The sequence below is a fragment of the Anolis carolinensis genome, chromosome 5 (assembly GCF_035594765.1).
Source record: "Anolis carolinensis isolate JA03-04 chromosome 5, rAnoCar3.1.pri, whole genome shotgun sequence".
NCBI lineage: Eukaryota > Metazoa > Chordata > Lepidosauria > Squamata > Dactyloidae > Anolis > Anolis carolinensis.
In genome coordinates this window covers 109,632,944-109,652,588 of record NC_085845.1, presented here as the reverse complement: position 1 = coordinate 109,652,588, position 19,645 = coordinate 109,632,944, and the positions used below count along the sequence as shown (strand labels likewise).

The following is a 19,645-nucleotide window of genomic DNA, read 5'->3' as shown; positions in this document are numbered from 1 at the left end:
GACCCTCATGACCTGCTCCTGTGGATCATATCTTTAAAAGGCTAGGGCTTGGTTATTTGCTCAGACTCTGGTACTTTATTTGGCTTAGCATTTTACACCACGGCATAAGATTTTTCCATCTTTACTTACGACTTTTGAAGTCTGTTCTACATAATAATAATCTCATCCTGATGCTGTCCAGGCAATTTTCAGAGCTTAATTTTTACATTTCATATTGCATGCTCTTCTGAATTTGAAATGGTGTTGTTCTTTGTCACCACATGGTTAACTTCTTTGAGCCTTTAAGATAGATAATTTAATCCCTTATTCTAAGAATGATTATTCTGGTTGAGTCTTGCATGGGTCTGAGGAAAGGCCCCCACAAGGCTGACAAAGCTTTAGCAAAGCAGCCCAGAATTAGTGGGGCCCAGGATGGCGGGCTGGCCCACTAACTGACATGACTTTACAAAATATTGACTTCTATTTCATGTATCCTATAAAATTAATTTTTTTATTGGGCACATTACATTAACCTCTTATCATACTGACTTTTTGTTCTATCTTTGTGACTTTCACAATTAATGCTCTTATTCAGAAGACAGTCTTTGGCACTGAAAGGTGCCGCAATAGACTTCTGAATGTAATTCATGACAAAAAATACCCCTTGCAATGTATATTTGCCATTATCTGTCTTTGTTTGGGACAGTACCAGTTCATGTTTCTTCAGGTGAAAGATCATTCAGCATATTAGCAAATGAGATGAAAACATGGCAAAAAATACAACTAGTCAAGAGCAACTTAATCATCTAGCAATTTTGTGCATTAAAAATGATTTAGCTAAGCCAATTCATTTTACTGAAGTTACTGAGAAAATGTGTTGTCAGAAGTTACAAAATATACTTTGAGTCAATCTTTGATATTATTGTACATTTTAATTATGCAAATCCATATAGTTTTGAAAATAAATATAAATATTAATTTCCATAATTTAAATTTGCCTAATTTATACTAAATCCTGAAAAGGATCACATTGCTCTTGACTTCAGATCTGGTAAGATATTGAGACATTGTGTTTGACGTGCTGCAGTGAAAGTTATATCTGTAGCTTAACAGCAAGGCTTTAGGTAGGGGGAGTTCACCAAATATCCTGGCCTGGGAGCACATTTCAGGATGGGGGAGCCATGGTCTGAGGTGACTTTTCACAGTGTCAACTTAGCATCCTCCTAAGTCAGACCACTACTTTGCTCTATTGCGGCTCTTCAAATCTTTAGAATAGGGGGTGAGGATCAGGACTGGTTGTTAATACTGTCCTTTCTCTTACCAGGTTTAATCAGCTAAGGCTTTGTTTGGATTCTCAATCAACTTCTGGGATCACAGAAGAATGAATAGTCCTTGAATTGACACATATCTTGGTCTCTAAGCACACTATCCTTTATTGACTTGATGGAGAAATAAGACATGTGTGGGAACTATGTCCTTCACTTGCTCTAAAATTATTTTCAGCACAATTTTTCTCATATTCTTATTATTCACTTCAATGAATTGCTTTAATCCCAACAGTACTAGCTTTATCTTGACAATACTGGACTAGATGACTGTGAACAAATGGAACCAATCCAGATAAGACAAAAGTGCTCCTGTTTCAAATTTGGGGCATGGCTTGGATGAAAGTTCTCTCTCACTTCAGTTTGATCTGGGAGAGAAGCAATTAGCAGAGAAAAGCTGGTCAAAAACTGCCTACAAGAGGAATGGTGAGAATGGACCAGGATAAACAAACTGAGAATTTTGGAAAATAAAAAATAAAGACTTTTTAAAGGTAAGGGGGGATTGGTGAATTAAAATATTGAGAAGGAAGGACAAAGACAATGAAACTATATAGAAATAATTTGTTGAAATACAATAAATAGGTCATATAAAATAAGATTAATTTAAATTAAAAGGGAACAAAATTGGGGGAATATTGAGGTGCTGAATTAAGATGATTTGAACCTTAGTTAAAATTGATAAATTGTTAGCATGAATATTACGCATGGCTATGTATTAAATTTTACTGTATTGGTTTACATTTAGCAGAAATTGAAATACAATTAATTACTCTATAGGTAATAAATTGGTGGTCACCTTTGCTTGAAGAGGGGAAAACGCAGTTGTATTTTTAATACTTTTTATTTTCTATTTTATTTTTTTCAAAAAGGTGGGGATATAGTTTAACTGACATTTTTAGTTGTTAGGGATGGGGGGGGGGTAAGAGCTAAATATTATTGGGTTATGTTTGTATTGGATTCTTTTATGTGTTTTTTTATTTTAGTGTCTGTGTTTGTTCTGCTTACTTAAGCAGAACAAACTTACTTACTTACTTAATTAGTTATGTAAATAAAAAACTGGCTACCAGTCTATTATTGGCCACATTGAAAAATTCTGGTTATAAACTATAAAGCTCTTTGTGGTTCAATATGAGAGTTTTCTGAAAAACTGGACATTCTCATATAAGTCCACCTATGTTTTGATGTTGTCACAGGAGGCTCTTCCCTCCATCCCACTACTATCACGACTGCATCTAGTCAGAACAAAAGAAAGGACCTTCTTGGTAACTGTTCCTAAGCTCTGGAACTTCTTTTGTAGAGAGGCATTCTCCATATTTCCTTTTTGTGGCAGGTAAACAGGGTTTTGTTTCAACATCCTTTTGGGAACTGACTGCTCATGGGGGAAAACTCTTATTAATGTGAAGTGCACTCTATTTATTGTTATTGCTATCGTATACCCGGGACCGAAGACTGGAGACCTCGGTACACTCCTTCTATACCTGGGACGTCGTGCAGCTTCGGGAGGGGCGCACATGGAGCGGTGAGGGAGGAAGGGGACACCCGCCTAGCCAGCCAGATCAGCCGAATCAACCCTGGCGATCAATGGGGTGACAGATGTTGCAGCCAGATCGCCCTAGTGGGTCCCTAGTTTTTATCAGGTGGACTACAAAAAAGGGCTGCCAATTTTAATGTATTGTTGAAAAGAGGTTCAGCCTGTGCTAGATGGGATACACTCCCCCAGAAAGAGACAGGTCGACAGTTCGAAGATACTTTTGGACTTGGTGTTGGGCCTGGAGGACCAGGTTTCTGAGGGGGCCAATAGTGCCTTTGCACTTCTAAAATGTGCACACTAACTATGCCTGTTCCTTGAGACATGAGATCTGGCCATGGCGGTACATGCCTTAGTTACATTCAATTTGGATTTCTGTAACACACTCTATATGGGCTTCCACTGAAGAGTATTCAGAAACTTCATCTAGTTCAAAGAGCTGTTGCCAGACTGCTAACTGGGGTTGGCTACAGGGAGTGCAAAAACTCCTGTTGCAACAGCTATACTGGCTGCCAATCAGTTTTTGGGAAAGTGCTTGTTATGACCCATAAAGCTCAGGTCCAGACTATTTGGCAGATCATATCTTGTTCATATGCAGAGTACAATTCAAGTCATTCATATTTGTTATCTGGAGTTTTCTGATAGGGAGGCACTTGATATGATTGAGAAGCTTTGGACCTGTTCCACGTATAGCATTATAGATTTCAGAGTGAACAGATAGTGGTACAGGAAAATGGGGAAAGGCGTTTTAAGAATTTTTTTTTCTGTGGAGAACATGGCAGTCCTTTGATCACTTCTACTTCTCAATAACAGCAGAATAGGGCAAAGTCTAACATGCTGAAAGCCTAGACATAACTTACGCTGGCTTGGGCTGTGTGTGCATACTTATCTCTGTGGTTCTAAACTTTGAGTGAAAATATGTATTACAAATGTAACTCAGTAATATGATAGGTCTTTTTTCAATTAAATGCCTGTAGATATGGCTCATGTGAAAGATGAGGGACCTCATGCCATTGCCAATATTATCTTCCTATAACTCTTTTTCTTAGAAGAACACGGAGAACAGTTTGAAAATATTATTTGGTTTTGACCTTTACCAGGCTAATGAGAACCACGTTGCAAGTTTGAACAACTTTTTTTAAGCATCCCAAATTTACTACTTTATTGTTACACCAGCAAAATTATCTTAGGACATTTTGTAAAAAGGATCCAAGTGTTCTTAAAGACATAAATGTAATTTGCCAATGCTATGGTTGTTTTGCACTTCTGATAAATTTTAGTGTTGATAGTTCTATGAATAGTTGGACATGTGCTGGAATGTTGACTTATTTCTGTCAAAATGCTTTTTTGCTAAATATCATTTGTCATCAGTATGTTTTTGAGTAATTAAACAATCCTAAGACACCTCAAGAATTTATACAGCTATATTGAAAAGATGCATCATTTTGCCACCAAACTGGTTTGGAGTAGTAAATATTGCAGGTGCTAAAATGGGCCTGGTGACATCTCTGAGATTCTGTAGGACATGGTTAGTAAAATCAGATTTCGTTTTCATGGAGCCAGTTCAGAATCTGAAACTACAACCCAAACTCATGGCAACAGTGGTAATGTCTCAGTTGAAATTATTTCATTTAATTCAACAGATGATCATCTCCAGCTTCAAATTCCCAAGAGTTTTTTATTTACACTTACTAAATCCAAGTAACCTTATATTTATCAGGGTTGAAAAGTATTTTCCTTTCATTGTTATTACAGTAGAGTCTCACTTATCCAACACTCGCTTATCCAACGTTCTGGATTATCCAACGCATTTTTGTAGTCAATGTTTTCAATACATTGTGATATTTTGGTGCTAAATTTGTAAATAAGGTAATTACTACATAGCATTACTGCGTATTGAACTACTTTTTCTGTCAAATTTGTTGTATAACGTGATGTTTTAGTGCTTAATTTGTAAAATCATAATCTAATTTGATTTTTAATAGGCTTTTCCTTAATCCCTCCTTATTATTCAACATATTCGCTTATCCAACGTTCTACCGGCCCGTTTATGTTGGATAAGTGAGACTCTACTGTATTTTAAACTTCAGCTGGTGAATTTGACAGAAGTGACAGTTGTAAGACTTATTGTTTTCCTCCATGTATCCTCCCTTTCCCATACCAAGTCTAACTGTATTTTTTTACATAGCATCAGTAGGGGAAAATTAAAAGCAGGAAGACATGACTTCAAAATCACAATAGCAGGCACAGGTCTGCACCGAAACCCTGAGGAAGCTATGGATACAGTTTACAAACATTCAGAATATATGTATGCCTAATACAGATAACACATACCTATCAAATACAGCTGTTCCATGAATACTGTGGAATAATGCTCTATTTGTTGCAACAATGAAATCAGTAAAATAGAAAGCCAAGAATTACAATTTCATGTGCAATAGCGATTACCTTCAAGCAGTTAGAAGAAAAGTTGGGGGGATCTTTTTAAAGCAACCTTCACAATAACAGACTGTTGTTCTTTGCTTTGTATATAACTATGTTAATCCACAAGCCACATCTAATATTTTTCATGAGTATGTCAAGACTTCAGCTTATTATCTCCTCCTATAGTTTTACAAAGGATTGGAACACCAGGAACTGGGAGGTTTAACATAAATAGATATGAGTATGGACATTATTTAATTTCTTTGATAGAAATATAAGGGATTTTAAAAAAAATCTCTTGGCAAAAAAGTCTTGCGTGGTTGTCATAATTTCAATGGGATAACTCTAACTTGTTATTTCTAAGTCAAAGTTTCAAATTGACAACAAAGATGTTAAGAATTTGATAGCTCCAGTTTTGTAAAATATAATAATAGAAAAGAGGATTTAAAAATGAAACGTTGCCAAGTGAAGTAGAACACACATTAACAGAATATGATATATTTGTGTGGCTAACAGAAATAGTTCAATATTTTCATTTCAAAATATTGAAATTGTTCTTTTTATATCGGCATATGATATTACTTCAGTAATACTCAATAATAGCAATACAGCTATTTTAAAATATTATGTAGCCTTAACTGTGTTTTAATATTTTCCTTCAACAAAAATCAGCTCTTATATTGACTCCTTATTAGTGATCACCATCAGAGCTTTTGGGATTATTTTATTTATTTCTGTTCCATTCTGAATTGTATTCCATAAACATATAATAAGATGAAAACTTCCCTTATCAAATTAATTGAGTATCTCTTAATCATGCTTAAGGAATCAAATAATATCATAACTAAAGCCTTAAAGTAGATATCAACAGAGGACATATAAATAAACATATAAAACATCTACATATTTACTCATATGTAGGCCCAGTGAGTTGAACAGTGGCTTCCTATCATTGTATGAACATGATATCAGTGAAATTACTTAAGATGTTTCTAATTAATTTGCAATTAGATTCAGATAATTTTACATATCAAGTTTTCATTGAGTGGAAAGGGAGGATTAGTGGACATTTTATTCACTGCATTAACTGTTTCATTATATAGGAATGAGATATTATTTCAGAGACAATGTGATATCCTTAATATCAGGTTTTTAATAATTAAAAATATCATTAAAAAAGGAGAGTTGTCAAGAAAATAGGCTGTTCGCACCTACAATTCTGTGATGAATGACAGCCGGTGTCATGCTGGTGTGGCATTACACAAGGCACTAAAACCATTAGGATGCGTGCCTGCTATTTGTAGAAGAGTCCAATTGACTTCTGTAAGGCTATTCTATAGTGAACAGATTGCAAACAGCAGCTCCAGAACCAAAACCAATTGTAAAAACCTGGATATGGAAAGCCAGATCTCCTGAAAACATCACATGTTCTCACTTTAGAAAATTTGCTTTGTGAAAGCTGCTCAAGTGTATTCTAGGCTTTGTTCGGTATTTAATATAAAAATATTGTGCTTGGAAAGAGAAGAAAATTTAATAAACAATGGAAAATGAGATTACTAGAATAAAAAACCCTTAACATTTTAAAAAGAAGGTTGCTTTGCCTTGTGTTATTATATCTGGTGAACATTAAATAAGAACTATTGCCTGCCTTTACATGATTTTAAAATCTTATGAAGCAATATTACTCAAATCAAAGTAGGTTTATTATAATACATCATTTTATTCAAGCATTTTTGACACTATAGCTGAAGCTAACAGATAAGCTTCTGCATTTAGACTTTCCTATTTAAAAAGTAAGAGAAAGAAGCAGTTACTTACAGCACTTCCAGATCACGGAGAGCTCTAAATGCCCCATCTTCAATACAGCTGATCTGGTTGTAATCCAGTTGCCTGTTAAATAGATTAGGAGGCGATATGTGAAAGACATGAAGGCTGGCAGCATTACAGATAAGGAAGCTTTCTTACGAGACGAAGCTGAAAGGTAGGCCACGGGAACTGAAATGTACTCCCCAAATACATTCATCTGCTTAAGAATGTCACACGCCATTCTGGTCTTGACGCCACCTCTGAAATCTTTTTGTTTCGAACTGTGCGTGCAAAAACACGACAGCCCTGGGAAAGCTCCAGTAAATAATAACTGCACCTTATATTAAATGCCAAAGGAATGCAATTTCATTACATCAAGAAAAGCTATCCATTAAAAGCTCTCAGCGTCATCTCGCTGAAACAATTTCATTAAGGTAAAGGGCTGTAAATCACTTAATGTCACATGCATCCCCTCGGTGACCTAACACAATCCATTTATCAGAGAAGCTCAGCTGCATGTTAATTTCTCTATCCTTGGCAAGGAAGAGCAAGAGAGACCACCCTTAGTTCTACAAACGCAGTTTCCTTCCAGATTTCCACATTCTTAGGCATGTAGTATATGGTTTTTATAACATTTCCCAATTCCCTTCTGAATAAAGCTGAGCTGCATTCTCATTCAGGAAAACAAACCACAGCATATGACTTCTGTAAGTTTGTTTTTTTTCCCTCATGATCTTATATAGATAAGATGTAATAAAGGAACACTGGACTTCTAGATGTTAAAAAATTAGTTATGCTGCCTATGAATTATTCATCTTTGAATATTAAGATATGAAAAATGTACACTTTGTTTTGTGAAGATCATTCCTTTTTCTATCAAAAGGATTACTAGTGTACTCATGTAGAGTATGGTGTAGGATGGCACTTTGATATGCTTTTACACCAAGGAGACTCTCAACTCTGTACACAACTGTTCAACTCTGGCCAAATTATCTGAGCTATCAATTCTATCAATCTAATAAGCATTAAACATTAGCAAGGAGAACTATGCAAATCAGTGTACTTATATTAACTCTACATGGTTCCAAAGAAATGTGTTTAGAAATGGGGTGATCAGATTATAGGTCATTTCAAAGTTCTTAGTCTTAAGACAAGATGTTTTCTCTCCTTTTAATAAATATTTATTAAATACACAAACAACTTAATCTATCTGTTCCAGGTCAGTCCAGTGGATTGTCTGAAACATAACCAGGTGACTATGGAAAACCAAATAAGATCCATAACCGTAAATGTATTTCTACTATACAATTGAATCTGCTCAAGTTTAATTCTAGGAAGCACAATGGATATCAAAATCTATGAATGCTCAAGTCCCATTATGTACAGTGACATAGTAAAATGTTGTCCCTTCTAGAAAATGGTGAACAATTCAAACAAGTTGGAGAGAACATGGGAATCTGTGAAATTGTGGGGGTCTACAGCAATTGTGCCTACACATTAGCATAGTGCTTGGCAAATGGCAAAATCAAAGTTTGTTTTGGATATTTTTCAAATATTTTAAAGTTGTGGTTGGTTGAATCTGTAGTTGTGGAGCCCATAGATATGGGAGCTGACTGTAAATGGGCTGGTTGATTATAGGTATCCACTACTGGCATATAATCTAAAAATTGTGATTTTTTAAAGGTTCAATTTTAGATCATGGGTTACAGTACTGGTATGTGTCAGGAAATTCTACGATCCTTATTACCTACAGAAAGTACAATTACAGCCTGAACATCACTATGATTAAGTGCTTTGATTTAAAGTGAAATGAAGTATAGTCCTACACATTTTTACCATGGGATAATTGCCCGTCCAATCCACACAATTTATTTACAAGCAACCCTCTTTTGAAATGAAGGTGTGTTTTCTGTTCACTTTACTGGATTGAGGTCTTTGCTAGCAAATACAGTTGTCCCCCCACTTTCATGGAGTTTAGTGGTGTGGATCTTTGCAACAACTATGAATATCTTAGGTGAAGGGGAGAAATTGGATGTCACTGTTGTGGTCCTCTGTTGGGGTGGAGAAGGTCCTGTGTGCCACTTCACTTACCCTGGCTCATATCCCTCTTCCTATGTGGCATAAATCTCATTTGCCCAGCCAAAGGAAAATAGATACTCAGGTGATCAGAAATATGTGACAAATCAGAGGAGGAGGAGGAACTGGCTCTGGGTGATCTTCCTCTTCCTATGTGCTGTGTGTTCCTGTTCTACCTGGTACTCCTCTTCCTTTAGTCAGGTGGAACAGAGATTTGCAGAACCAGAAAGATGAGCCAGATCTGCAGGATAAATGAAGCAGCATGGGGCCAGCTCCTACCGTTACCTGCATATTGTGAGTTTGTTCTTACTGAGAAAGGAAGAGAGATACCAAGTTCAACACAGAATCACCGCAAACAAGATGAAGAAGAGGAACTGGTCAGCCACACCTGCAGCATCACTTACCCAGTGAATCCAATTCCTCCTTCTCTTCCTAATGTGCCACAGGTTCCTGTTTCTCCCAGTACTTCTCTAAGCAAAACAGATTCACAGAACACAGGAAGAGGAGCCAGATCTGTGGGGTAAGTAAAAAGGCAAAGGACTGGTTCCTCCTCTTACCTCTGCATGCTCTGAGCTTCTGTTTTGCCTGCGAAATGAAGGGCGATACTGTGTGGAACAGAGACCTGATGTAAGCAGGATGAGAGACAGAACTGGCCTAAACTACGCTCTTGCCATCACTTATGTGGCAGATCCCATTCCTTCTTCACTTTCTGGATATTGTATTTTTTTGTTCTGATAATCCTCTTCCTGAAGAGTGATACACCTTCTGAACAACTTCCTCACATTCTGAGGACAGGTTTGTCATGTGAATGTTCACATGGTAGTCCCAACTTTGGGAATTGGCACTATTTAAAATTTGCGAGTAATCAAAACTGCAAGTCTGAAATCCATGTAAGTGGAGGGCCGACTATATATTTGTTATGTTGAAATAGGATAGTTGCAATATTCAGGAAGTCTCCAAATTTAGGGCTATGGGTCTCAAACTTTGGTTCTCAGATTTTTAGGACTTTCAGAGTACTTAATTGCATGGTTCTGTTTGACATCAGAAAAAGCAACCACAAAACTGGGAAGATGGTGAATAGGTCGACTGCTCTGGACTGGCACCTGTCAGGATGCAAGATCAGCATTCTCCAAACTGACCTTTTTAACATCTGACCAGAGCAAACCGGATAAGGAAGACCATTTGGTTGGGAAGACTGATTTATGACCTGCTCTGGTTTTCAAACGTGGGAGAGGACAATTGAAGGGGAGGTGTGAATGGGGAAGAAGAGACGTGAGGGGGGAGGGAAGAAACAAATTGATATACCGGGGAAAGAGCGGAAGAGGGGCAGTATAAAGCTTTGCGGTCATCTTGGCAAGGCGGATTCAATAAAGTTTTCATTACACATGGGGCCGGGCTGTGGCGCAGGCTGGTAAAGAGCTGCTGCAATAAATCACTCTGACCATGAGGTCATGAGTTCGAGGCCAGCCCGTGGCGGGGTGAGCACCCGTCAATTAAAAATAAAATATAGCCCCTGCTCGTTGCTGACCTAGCAACCTGAAAGATAGTTGCATCTATCAAGTAGGAAATAAGGTACCACTTATAAAAGTGGGGAGGCAAGTTTAACTAATTTACAATGTTGGAATGAGGAAGTGCCATCAGAGTGGATGATGAAGTAGCTGCTCCCCCCTGTGGCCAGAATCGAACATCCCCTCAGGAGAAGGTTAAATTGCCTCTGCGTCTGTCTGTCTGTTGTCTCTGTCTCAGTTCGATGTATTTATGGGCATTGAATGTTTGCCCTATATGTACATAATGTGATCCGCCCTGAGTCCCCTTTGGGGTGAGAAGGGCGGAATATAAATACTGTAAATAAAATAGCACCAGCTGTGTGAGCCTATCTTTGTGTCCTACACCTTCCAGTAAAGACATGGACAAAGTCAAGAATATGGACTTTAACTTAATATAATTCTACCCTACTGTTGATTTTATCTTGTTTCCTGTAGGCTCCACCTTCGCTGAATGTTAGATTTGTACTTCATAGGGGCAAGGATTTGTTTTCTTATTTGCAGAGTAATAGTACTATATAAATAATGAAGAAAGAACAAGAGAAGCAAAAATTAAAGGAAGTGTTATGAAGTAGTAATATTTATTTTAATATAATACCTATGAATAAACTTTCTGTATTCACTTGACACAAATGATTAATGTGTGGTAATTTTTTCTTAAGTCTCAATACAGGTGTTAAGACAGCTTCTCATCCCCAGACCTGGCAGATGAGTGACCAGTTGGTGACACAGCTGGTGAAGCCTTGCCTTTCCATACTGCTTGGCAGCATTTCTTGGTTACATTATCACCATCACCTTTCCTTCCAAAGTTATTAACTTTCATAATGGTCACTTGTCATAAAAGAAAGCAAAAAACTCAGCTTCCCTTCAGAATATTGCAGGTGAACCCTATAGTTCCTGCATTTTAAACTGATTCCTTTGTCTCCATTACTATGTTCTTGTTTTTGTTAATTCACAAAGGTTAATTTGAGATTCACTCCGAACAAAAACATAAATTAAAAAACTGAGGATGAAATGGATATTCATCAGTTTTCTCACAGGTCAAATCCAGAATTTCTGGTCTCTTGAGAAATTCAAATATATATGTTGACCTCATATACAAGTCGATGGAAAGTTTGGGGTCAAAATTATATTTTCATATGACCCAAACAAAGGTTATAGCCTTTAATATTTTAACAATCCCTTTTTTAACCCAGAAAAGCTGACAAATATACAAAAATGATCTCCTGCAGTCTCTTCAGTAGTCTTTCACAATACCTGGGAAGAAAAATGGCAGTAATAGTAGCTCATTTCTACTTCCCCCTTGCAGCAAAGAAGCAATTTCTGTCTGCCAAGGAAGGGAAGCCTCAAATAAGCCTTGATAGGGGAAAGAGCAAAGACAGTACAGATCCTCTGAAGTGGGGGGAGAAAAGGTAGGGTTGTTTCTTTCACAATCTGTCACTGTCAGCTCCAGCTTCCCATGTGGGGACATGAGAGAAGCCTCGCACAGGATGGTAAAACATTCAGCCGTTCCCTCAGCAATATCCTTATAGACAGTCAATTCTCTCAAACCAGAAGTGACTTGAAGTTTCTCAAGTCGCTCCTGTCATGGGAAAAAAAAACGGACTAAGATCTGGGAATTTCAGACTTTATTCCATGCTATGGAAACTTGAGAGAAGTAGCTGTTTCCCCTGTTTTCTATGCCCAATGAGGGAACCTTTAACAGAACCTCTGCTATTACCCCAGCTGCCTTTTTAAAATACCGTATATACTCGAGTATAAGCCGACCCGAATATAAACCGAGGCACCTAATTTTACCACATAAAACTGGGGAAACTTATTGACTCGAGAATAAGCCGAGGGTGGGAAATGCAGCAGCTACTGGTAAATTTCAAAAATAAAATTAGATACCAATAAAATTACATTAATTGAGGCATCAGTGGGTTAAATGTTTTGAATATTTACTGTAATTCAAAGAAAAATAGTAAACTAACTCTATAAGTGGAAAAGCAACAATAACTTTATAATCACCATCATCAGCATCATCATCAACAGCTTCATTTGTACCCTGCCCTATCTCTCTCCCCCGGGGACTCAGGCCAGCTTCCAACATAGTAACAGGCAAACATATAATGCCTACATAAATAATGCAGAGCTAGATATAGATCTATCATGATATATACTAATTTCACATGTGTATTTTCTCCTGAAACCTTTGCAAATCCTCTCTCTAGGTGCATTTTCCTCCTGCAATATTCCCCTAAAAACAACTTTGTCCTCTTTTCTCCTGCCCTTTCCCACGTCTTTTCTTTCTCTCTTTTTCAAACTCTAAAAGTAGCCAGAAAAGGCTTTTTAAAACTTCTCTCCCGCTCCCAAAAAAGCCCACCTCATTTTTGTTTCCTTAGGAATAAAAAGAAACACACACCTTCTGCTGCTCTCTTTTCCCTCCTTCCCTCCCTTTGCACTCAAATGTTCTTGCAATAGTAGTAGTAGTAGTAGTAATAATAATAATAATAGTAATAGCAATGAATTGTGCAAATTTGCAAGAATATCATTTTTTTCTTCCCCTTCTGCCCATGCAATCTGGCTTGCAAGGGTTTCTCTCACACACTCCTTTCGCTTTTGAAAACATTTGCTTCTTGTCTCTGTCTCTCTCTCTCTCAAAAAAAATAAGATAACCAGCCTGGGAGGATAAGCAGAGGAGGGAGATTTTGGAAAAGAAAACATACTGTGGCCTCCAGACTCCGCTGCTGGCTTGACCTTGACCTGAATATAAGCCAGGAGAAGCTTTTTCAGCTCATAAATAAGGGCTGAAAAACTCAGCTTATCTTCGAATATATATGGTAGGCATTTGGATAGACTGTGTATAAGTTGACCCAGGGTTTTGGGGAAAGAAAAATAATGTCAAAATTTCCCACAAGCTGGCGGTTTTTTTTTATTATTATTATTCTAGCACAACATAAACTGAGCACTTTTTGAGAACTTTGTAGTAAAAACTTACACTTACAGTTTTCACTCTATGCAGAAATGTGTGTAGCTTTCTATGGAAAAAAAATCCCTTTACATTGTTTTTACCATGTACTTAGGCAAAAATGTACCCAAAAGCCATATAGAAAGATAGAATGACTGTATCAACATCATAGCTACAGCTTTTGCCAATTTGAAGGCTCCATAACCCAAATGTAAGGAAGCAAGAAAGGCAACATGAACCCACCAAAGTTGAAAAATTTTGGCTCAACAAAAGATTGCACAACTCGAAACATATATAAAGATTTTTTTAATATATAAAATCCAGCAATACTCCACAGAAAGTAGGCTTTGTTCTGAAACTATTTTTTCTGTGCATTTTTGTTGTGCAATATTGTTTTTTAATAGAATTAAAAGCTTGTGTTAAAAATGGTCATGCATTTTTGTCATACTGTTTTTATACAAAAAAAACAGTAATACTGTACAACATGAACAGTTGTATGGAAAACTGCAATGTTGTACAATGAAAACGTGTGTCTACTTTTTTGGGGTAAAATTGCTGGATCTTTCTTAACAGTTTTGTTGTGCAAGATTTTTATTGTACAACATTGCTATTTTCTATATAAAAACCCAGTAAACTTGCACAAAAGTATATAAAGAGCTGCCTGGAAACAAACTTTTTGCACAAACCCCACAATTTGAATGATGTGCAATTTCCTTTCCATGCACGTTTCTGCAGAAAGGCACTCTCTCAGGAGAAACCGTGTGATTTTTGAAAAGCTACAGTTTCCTGGGAAAATCATGTAGCTTTTATTTTTAAAATCTGCAGTTTCTTGCCATTGGGCAGGGAGGAGGGAATCCCCAAATGTGTCAAAGCTAAGGAATAAAAACACTCTGTAACAGCCATGAGAATTCAGAAAAAAATTAGATTTACTATCACTGATTTACACTAACAATAGAACTAAAAAGAGTTAAAAGCATTACCATAAAGAAAAAAGACATAATACATCAGATCCAAGAAAGCCACCCTTTCTCTCAGCAATCAGACATAAAGGCCTCCTGAAACAAATTGTTCCTCTTCAATTTCATATATAAAAAAATTGTCCTGAAACACAGTATGACCCCATATCCATAGAGGATATATACCAAGAACATCTGTTAATGTCTGAAACTGTGGATAATAATGAATAATATGTTGTGACTACACTTGGATGGAAAACTATCAGAGAATCACAGTGGGAGACACCTCTGAAGGTAGAATAATACTTTTTGGAGAATGGGTGAGTGAAACTGTGGATATCAACTCCATAGATCAGAGGATCATACTGTATTTACAGAACAATTTTTTAAAAACCCAAAATATTAGCACCCTTTTTAACTGTGCTTGCCATCTCTGGTGCAAGTACAGTAAGGGGGAATAATGTGCTATTCTGAGCAAAACCAAAAGAGTTTCAATTCCCTAAATTAATTATACTTGCAATTATTTTTTAAAATCTTTACTTTCCAGTTTTTTAAAGGTATTGAATTGGGTTTTTTTTTTTTAAAAAAAAACAAAACGTTAATGCTACAAGCTTGTTACAAAGCATACTCTCTTCCCATTAATCTCACCAACATCTTCACATTCTCAAAGGAGCGTAATGTATAGTGCAAGCCAGCACTTCAACTATGTGATATTCCTCCACCTTTCAGTGAGGCCATTGCACAAGTAACTAAAAAGTTACACTGAGATAATTTATCCCTTATTAAGTTGCAACCACAATGAACCTTTGTTATCCATTAGAAAAAAGAATTAATTATAAGTAACTAGTCATTTATAACATGTTCCAAGGTGTAGGAACCATACCCCTCAAAAAGCTTTCATCCTATAGCAGCAGCCCAATTTCTCAAAGGTGTGAAGGAGATATCATATCAAAGGCACACTTCAGTTTGAAAATGATTAATTTCATATCTCTTAATGTGGATGGATGAGGTCTTTGTTTTATTGTCTTATGGACATACTTTGACTCCTGTATTTTGGCTTTTATTTAATTTTTTAGAACCACTGTGTTTTAACTAATGTTTTATACTGTTTATTGTCTAATCTGTCTATTTGGTTTACTCTGATTAATAATTTATACGGATTTATCATTTATTTTGCATATATTATTTATTGTATTTATCTATGCTGTAAGCCGCCTCGAGTCCTTTCAGGGAGATGAGACAGGATATAAATAAAGATTATTGTTATTATTATTAGTATTATTACTATATACTCGTAAATATATTCTCTGTGACCACAATCCAGTAGGAAACTGTTCTTTGCAAATTCCACTGAAATTAGTTGGACCCGCACAAGGACACACTAAGAGTGTATCTACACTGTATAATTAATGCAGTTTGACTCTACTATAACTGTCTTGGCTCAATGCTATGGAATCCTGGGAATTATAGTTTTACACAGCCGCCCGAGTCCCCATTGGGGAGATGGTGGCAGGGTATAAATAAAGTTTTATTATTATTATTATTATTATTATTATTATTATTATTATTATTATTATTATTATTTAACCTTTTCTGCTAGAGTCTGGGGCCTCACCGAACCATAGAAGCATTGGCAACGGTAATCCATGCAACAGTCACCACTAGGTTGGATTATTGTAATGCCTTATACCCAGAAGATTCAAATGGTCCAAAATGCGGCGGCCAAGCTGCTAGCGGGATCATCTATAAGATCCCATATTACACCGATTCTGAAACAACTGCATTGGCTACCAATAGAACATCGGATCTCTTACAAGATACTGATCCTGACATTTAGAGCTCGAAATGGCCAAGGACCATTATATCTTAGGGACCGCCTCATTTCTTTTTTCCATCAGTGGTCACCTCGATCCTCCCAGGAAAATCTCCTATACGTACCGGGCCCTAGGGAGGTACGCCTGGAAGCTACAAGGCGTAGAGCCTTTTCGATCTATACTCCAATTCTGTGGAACTCATTGCATCCACATGTTAGAGCAATGTCGGAGTTGCAACCTTTTGTAAAAGCGCTCAAGACTTGGCTGTTTGGTTGTGCATTTAAGTAAATCAGATCTAATTTGCCAAATAGTCACTGTTGAATGTTTTTAGGTTGAATGTTTTTATGTTGAATGTTTTTTTATATTGTGGAATGATATTTTAAATTGTAAGTCGCTCGGAGCACTCTGGTGGAGAGTGACTAATTAAGAAATAAAGTGAAGTGAAACCACGGCTCCCATGATTCTATAGCATTGAGCCGTAATGGTTAAAATAGTGTTAAACTGCATTAATTATACAATGTAGATGCACTTTATGGCTCTCTCACTCAGTTTGCAGAAGATAATCTGCGATTGGATTCTGCCTTATTTCCCCTCCTCCCAATAGTCTTCCTCCCTGCGACATATTACTTTCCTACTCAAAACAATAATTTCCTAGACACTGCAGTTAATCATTTTGGTGCAGTGTTTGTGTTGCAGAGCATTTAAAAAAACCATTCTCGGGCACTTTCCATTTTAGCTAATTAAGGGCATTTAACAATTAAGTTAATAGGCTTTTTATTTTAAAGGGCCAAAATAATATCTCCAGCACAGTTCTCTAACCTCTGGAGCTATTTATCAAAGCCATTTAAATTAGTACAATGGCATGAAATGTTATCCCCTGACACAACACAAAAGAGAAATTGTTTCGAGACAAATTGGCAAAATCTTTTAATGCCATCAAATTTGCCTAATGCAGTCTGCAGGTTAATCTGTAAAAGGGTGAGCAGTATGTTGGCCCATATCTTATTATCCTTAGCTTTCAATGTATAAATCAGCTCTGACACAGCTCCTCCTAAATCATCCGTATTATACACAAAGAGAAAGATTTAACGGCACAGAAAGCACTAGAGCAAATTTTTACTCCTACAAGGGCTGAGAGGTAGATTTCTTCTAAATTGGCGCAAGTTCAGGTGCATCTGAAAAATATCAAAAACCCAGCAACCTCACAACAACTTGGGAATCTTTCTGTTAATGACGTCCTCCAAACACTACTGCGGTTAAGGAAGGTAGCAATTTTCAAACTTGCTGCTTTCCCATATATATATTTTATCCTGTTTACCCTGGGATAAAATTTGGCACAAAACATTTTCTTGGCAGCAAGACTGCTGATTAAAATGTAGTCTCCTCTTTGTTTCATATTCTTTGAGGTATTACTGAACAGCAGCCACAGATTCTATAAAGGCCACTACAGAGAATCTACTGAGAAAGAAAATTACTGCTAGAAGCTATTTTAACCCAAGAAGTTGCCATTGAATATAAAGAGACATTCTATCATTCTATGAGACACAAAACACTGAATTTTGGTAGGCAAGAAAGTATTATGTTACCATCTAATTAAGGAGCCGTGGTGGTGTAACGGGTTAATCCCTTGTGCCGGCTGAATTGTTGACCTCAAGGTTGGGTTGCTAATCTTAAGGTTGGCAGTTCGAATCTGTGAAATGGGGTGAGCTCACATCTGTCAGCTCTAGTTTGCAGGGACATGGGAGAAGCCTCCCAGCAGGATGGTAATACATCCGGACATTGCCTGGGCAACGTTTCTGTAGATGGCCAAATTTCTCACACCAGAAGCTACTTGCAGTATGTTCTCAAGTCACTTCTGACATGATAAAAAAACTAATTAAAAGTAGGTAAAAATACTGGTCAGTTGGATCAGCATCAAAACAAATACTGCGAAATACTGCAGGAATCAAACTTTAAAAAATATCATAGTAACCCTGGAACACCTACTAGCAAATTCTATGCTGATCTGTCTATCTAGTTTTTACAATCCCTGTCAAGAAAAAAACACAAACACAATCATTGTGAGATTTCCTAAAATTATGTTTCCATTGAATTGCAGTTTCCTAGCCTTTTGAAACCTAAAAACGGAAGTAAGCTTTCCGCAGAACAAGATTCTCCAACTGCAGAAGGAAGAAAAATATTGGTTGCATTATGACGAATGGAAGCAGATGGAGAGAACAGAATTCCAAGGCAAAAAGGAGCTTGGTGCTGGACCAGGATCTTTATCCAAGAAATCTGAAGGTTTACCACCCACTGATTTTGCAATATGGATACCAGAAGAGATGTGCTTATATAGCAGCTGCACTTCATAAAGTTTTCCTTCTGCTTGCATGCTTTATGAAATCTCCCTTGAACTGAAACAAATTATACATCCATCTTTGCTACAGAAGTCTGTACTGGCAAGGAAAAGAGTCCAAAATACAAAGAGTATATCAACAGATTACACCTATTTTATTTCATGTGTTGCTTTGGTTGCTTTGGCAGATTACTATGGGTGATATGGTGTTCCATCCTTACAGTCACTAAATAAAAAGACTGATTAATTTTAATTATATATTTAAGTAATTATAATTATTTAACAGCAGTTCATTTTAAGCTTTATCATTCTTTGATCCCAGAACTCCATGACCCAAACTGTCAGCAAGTCTGCAATTAACCAAAGTTTTCTATTACATCCAAACTAGTTACCAGGTTGAGATTAAAACAGGATTTAAAATCATAATCAGAAGTTGCTGTAAAATACTGGTTCATTTTGTATTTTGCAAGCACAGTTTCTCGTTTTGGACATTACAGACCAGTGGTTCTTAACCTATGGGTCCCCACGTGTTTTGGCCCACATCTCCCAGAAATCCCAGCCAGTTTACCAGTTGTTAGGATTTCTGGGAATTGAAGGCCAAAACATCTGGGGACCCACACGTTGAGAACCACTGTTATAGATAAATGAAAACCATGCATGAGGAGTAATGTTACATGAAGATGCACTACTGACTTTTAATGCCATTTTAAATACTTACAAGTTTTTAATGTCCACTGCTCCACGGAAAGCTTTCCTTGGAATGGCATGAATCTGGTTTTCACTGAGATCCCTAAGCAAAAAAGGAAAAAAGAAAAGAAAACTTAGTATAGGATATACAGGACTGTATAAAGGAATGTGTTTAAGAAATGTTTCCATTCATTCCATACTGCTATTAACCATTTAAATTA

The 19,645-nt window shown here is 36.8% G+C and overlaps 1 protein-coding gene and 1 long non-coding RNA gene across 14 annotated transcripts in view; one reads left to right on the top strand and one right to left on the bottom strand.

Moving 5' to 3' along the window:
• The window catches only part of slit2 (slit guidance ligand 2), a 344,726-nt gene that overhangs the window by 101,093 nt on the left and 223,988 nt on the right, over window positions 1-19,645 (bottom strand). For all 13 annotated transcript variants that reach the window (XM_062982142.1, XM_062982137.1, XM_062982140.1 and 10 more), the window contains exons 5-6: window positions 19,456-19,527; window positions 7,075-7,146 (exon numbers count right to left, since the gene is read on the bottom strand). In XM_062982142.1, the coding sequence (XP_062838212.1) occupies window positions 7,075-7,146; window positions 19,456-19,527 (144 nt within the window). The remainder of the gene's footprint in view (window positions 1-7,074; window positions 7,147-19,455; window positions 19,528-19,645) is intronic.
• On the top strand, window positions 1,610-19,458 carry LOC134299396 (uncharacterized). The gene is made up of 3 exons (XR_010006596.1): window positions 1,610-1,795; window positions 9,336-9,658; window positions 18,501-19,458. It is a non-coding gene; the product is annotated as an uncharacterized LOC134299396 (long non-coding RNA).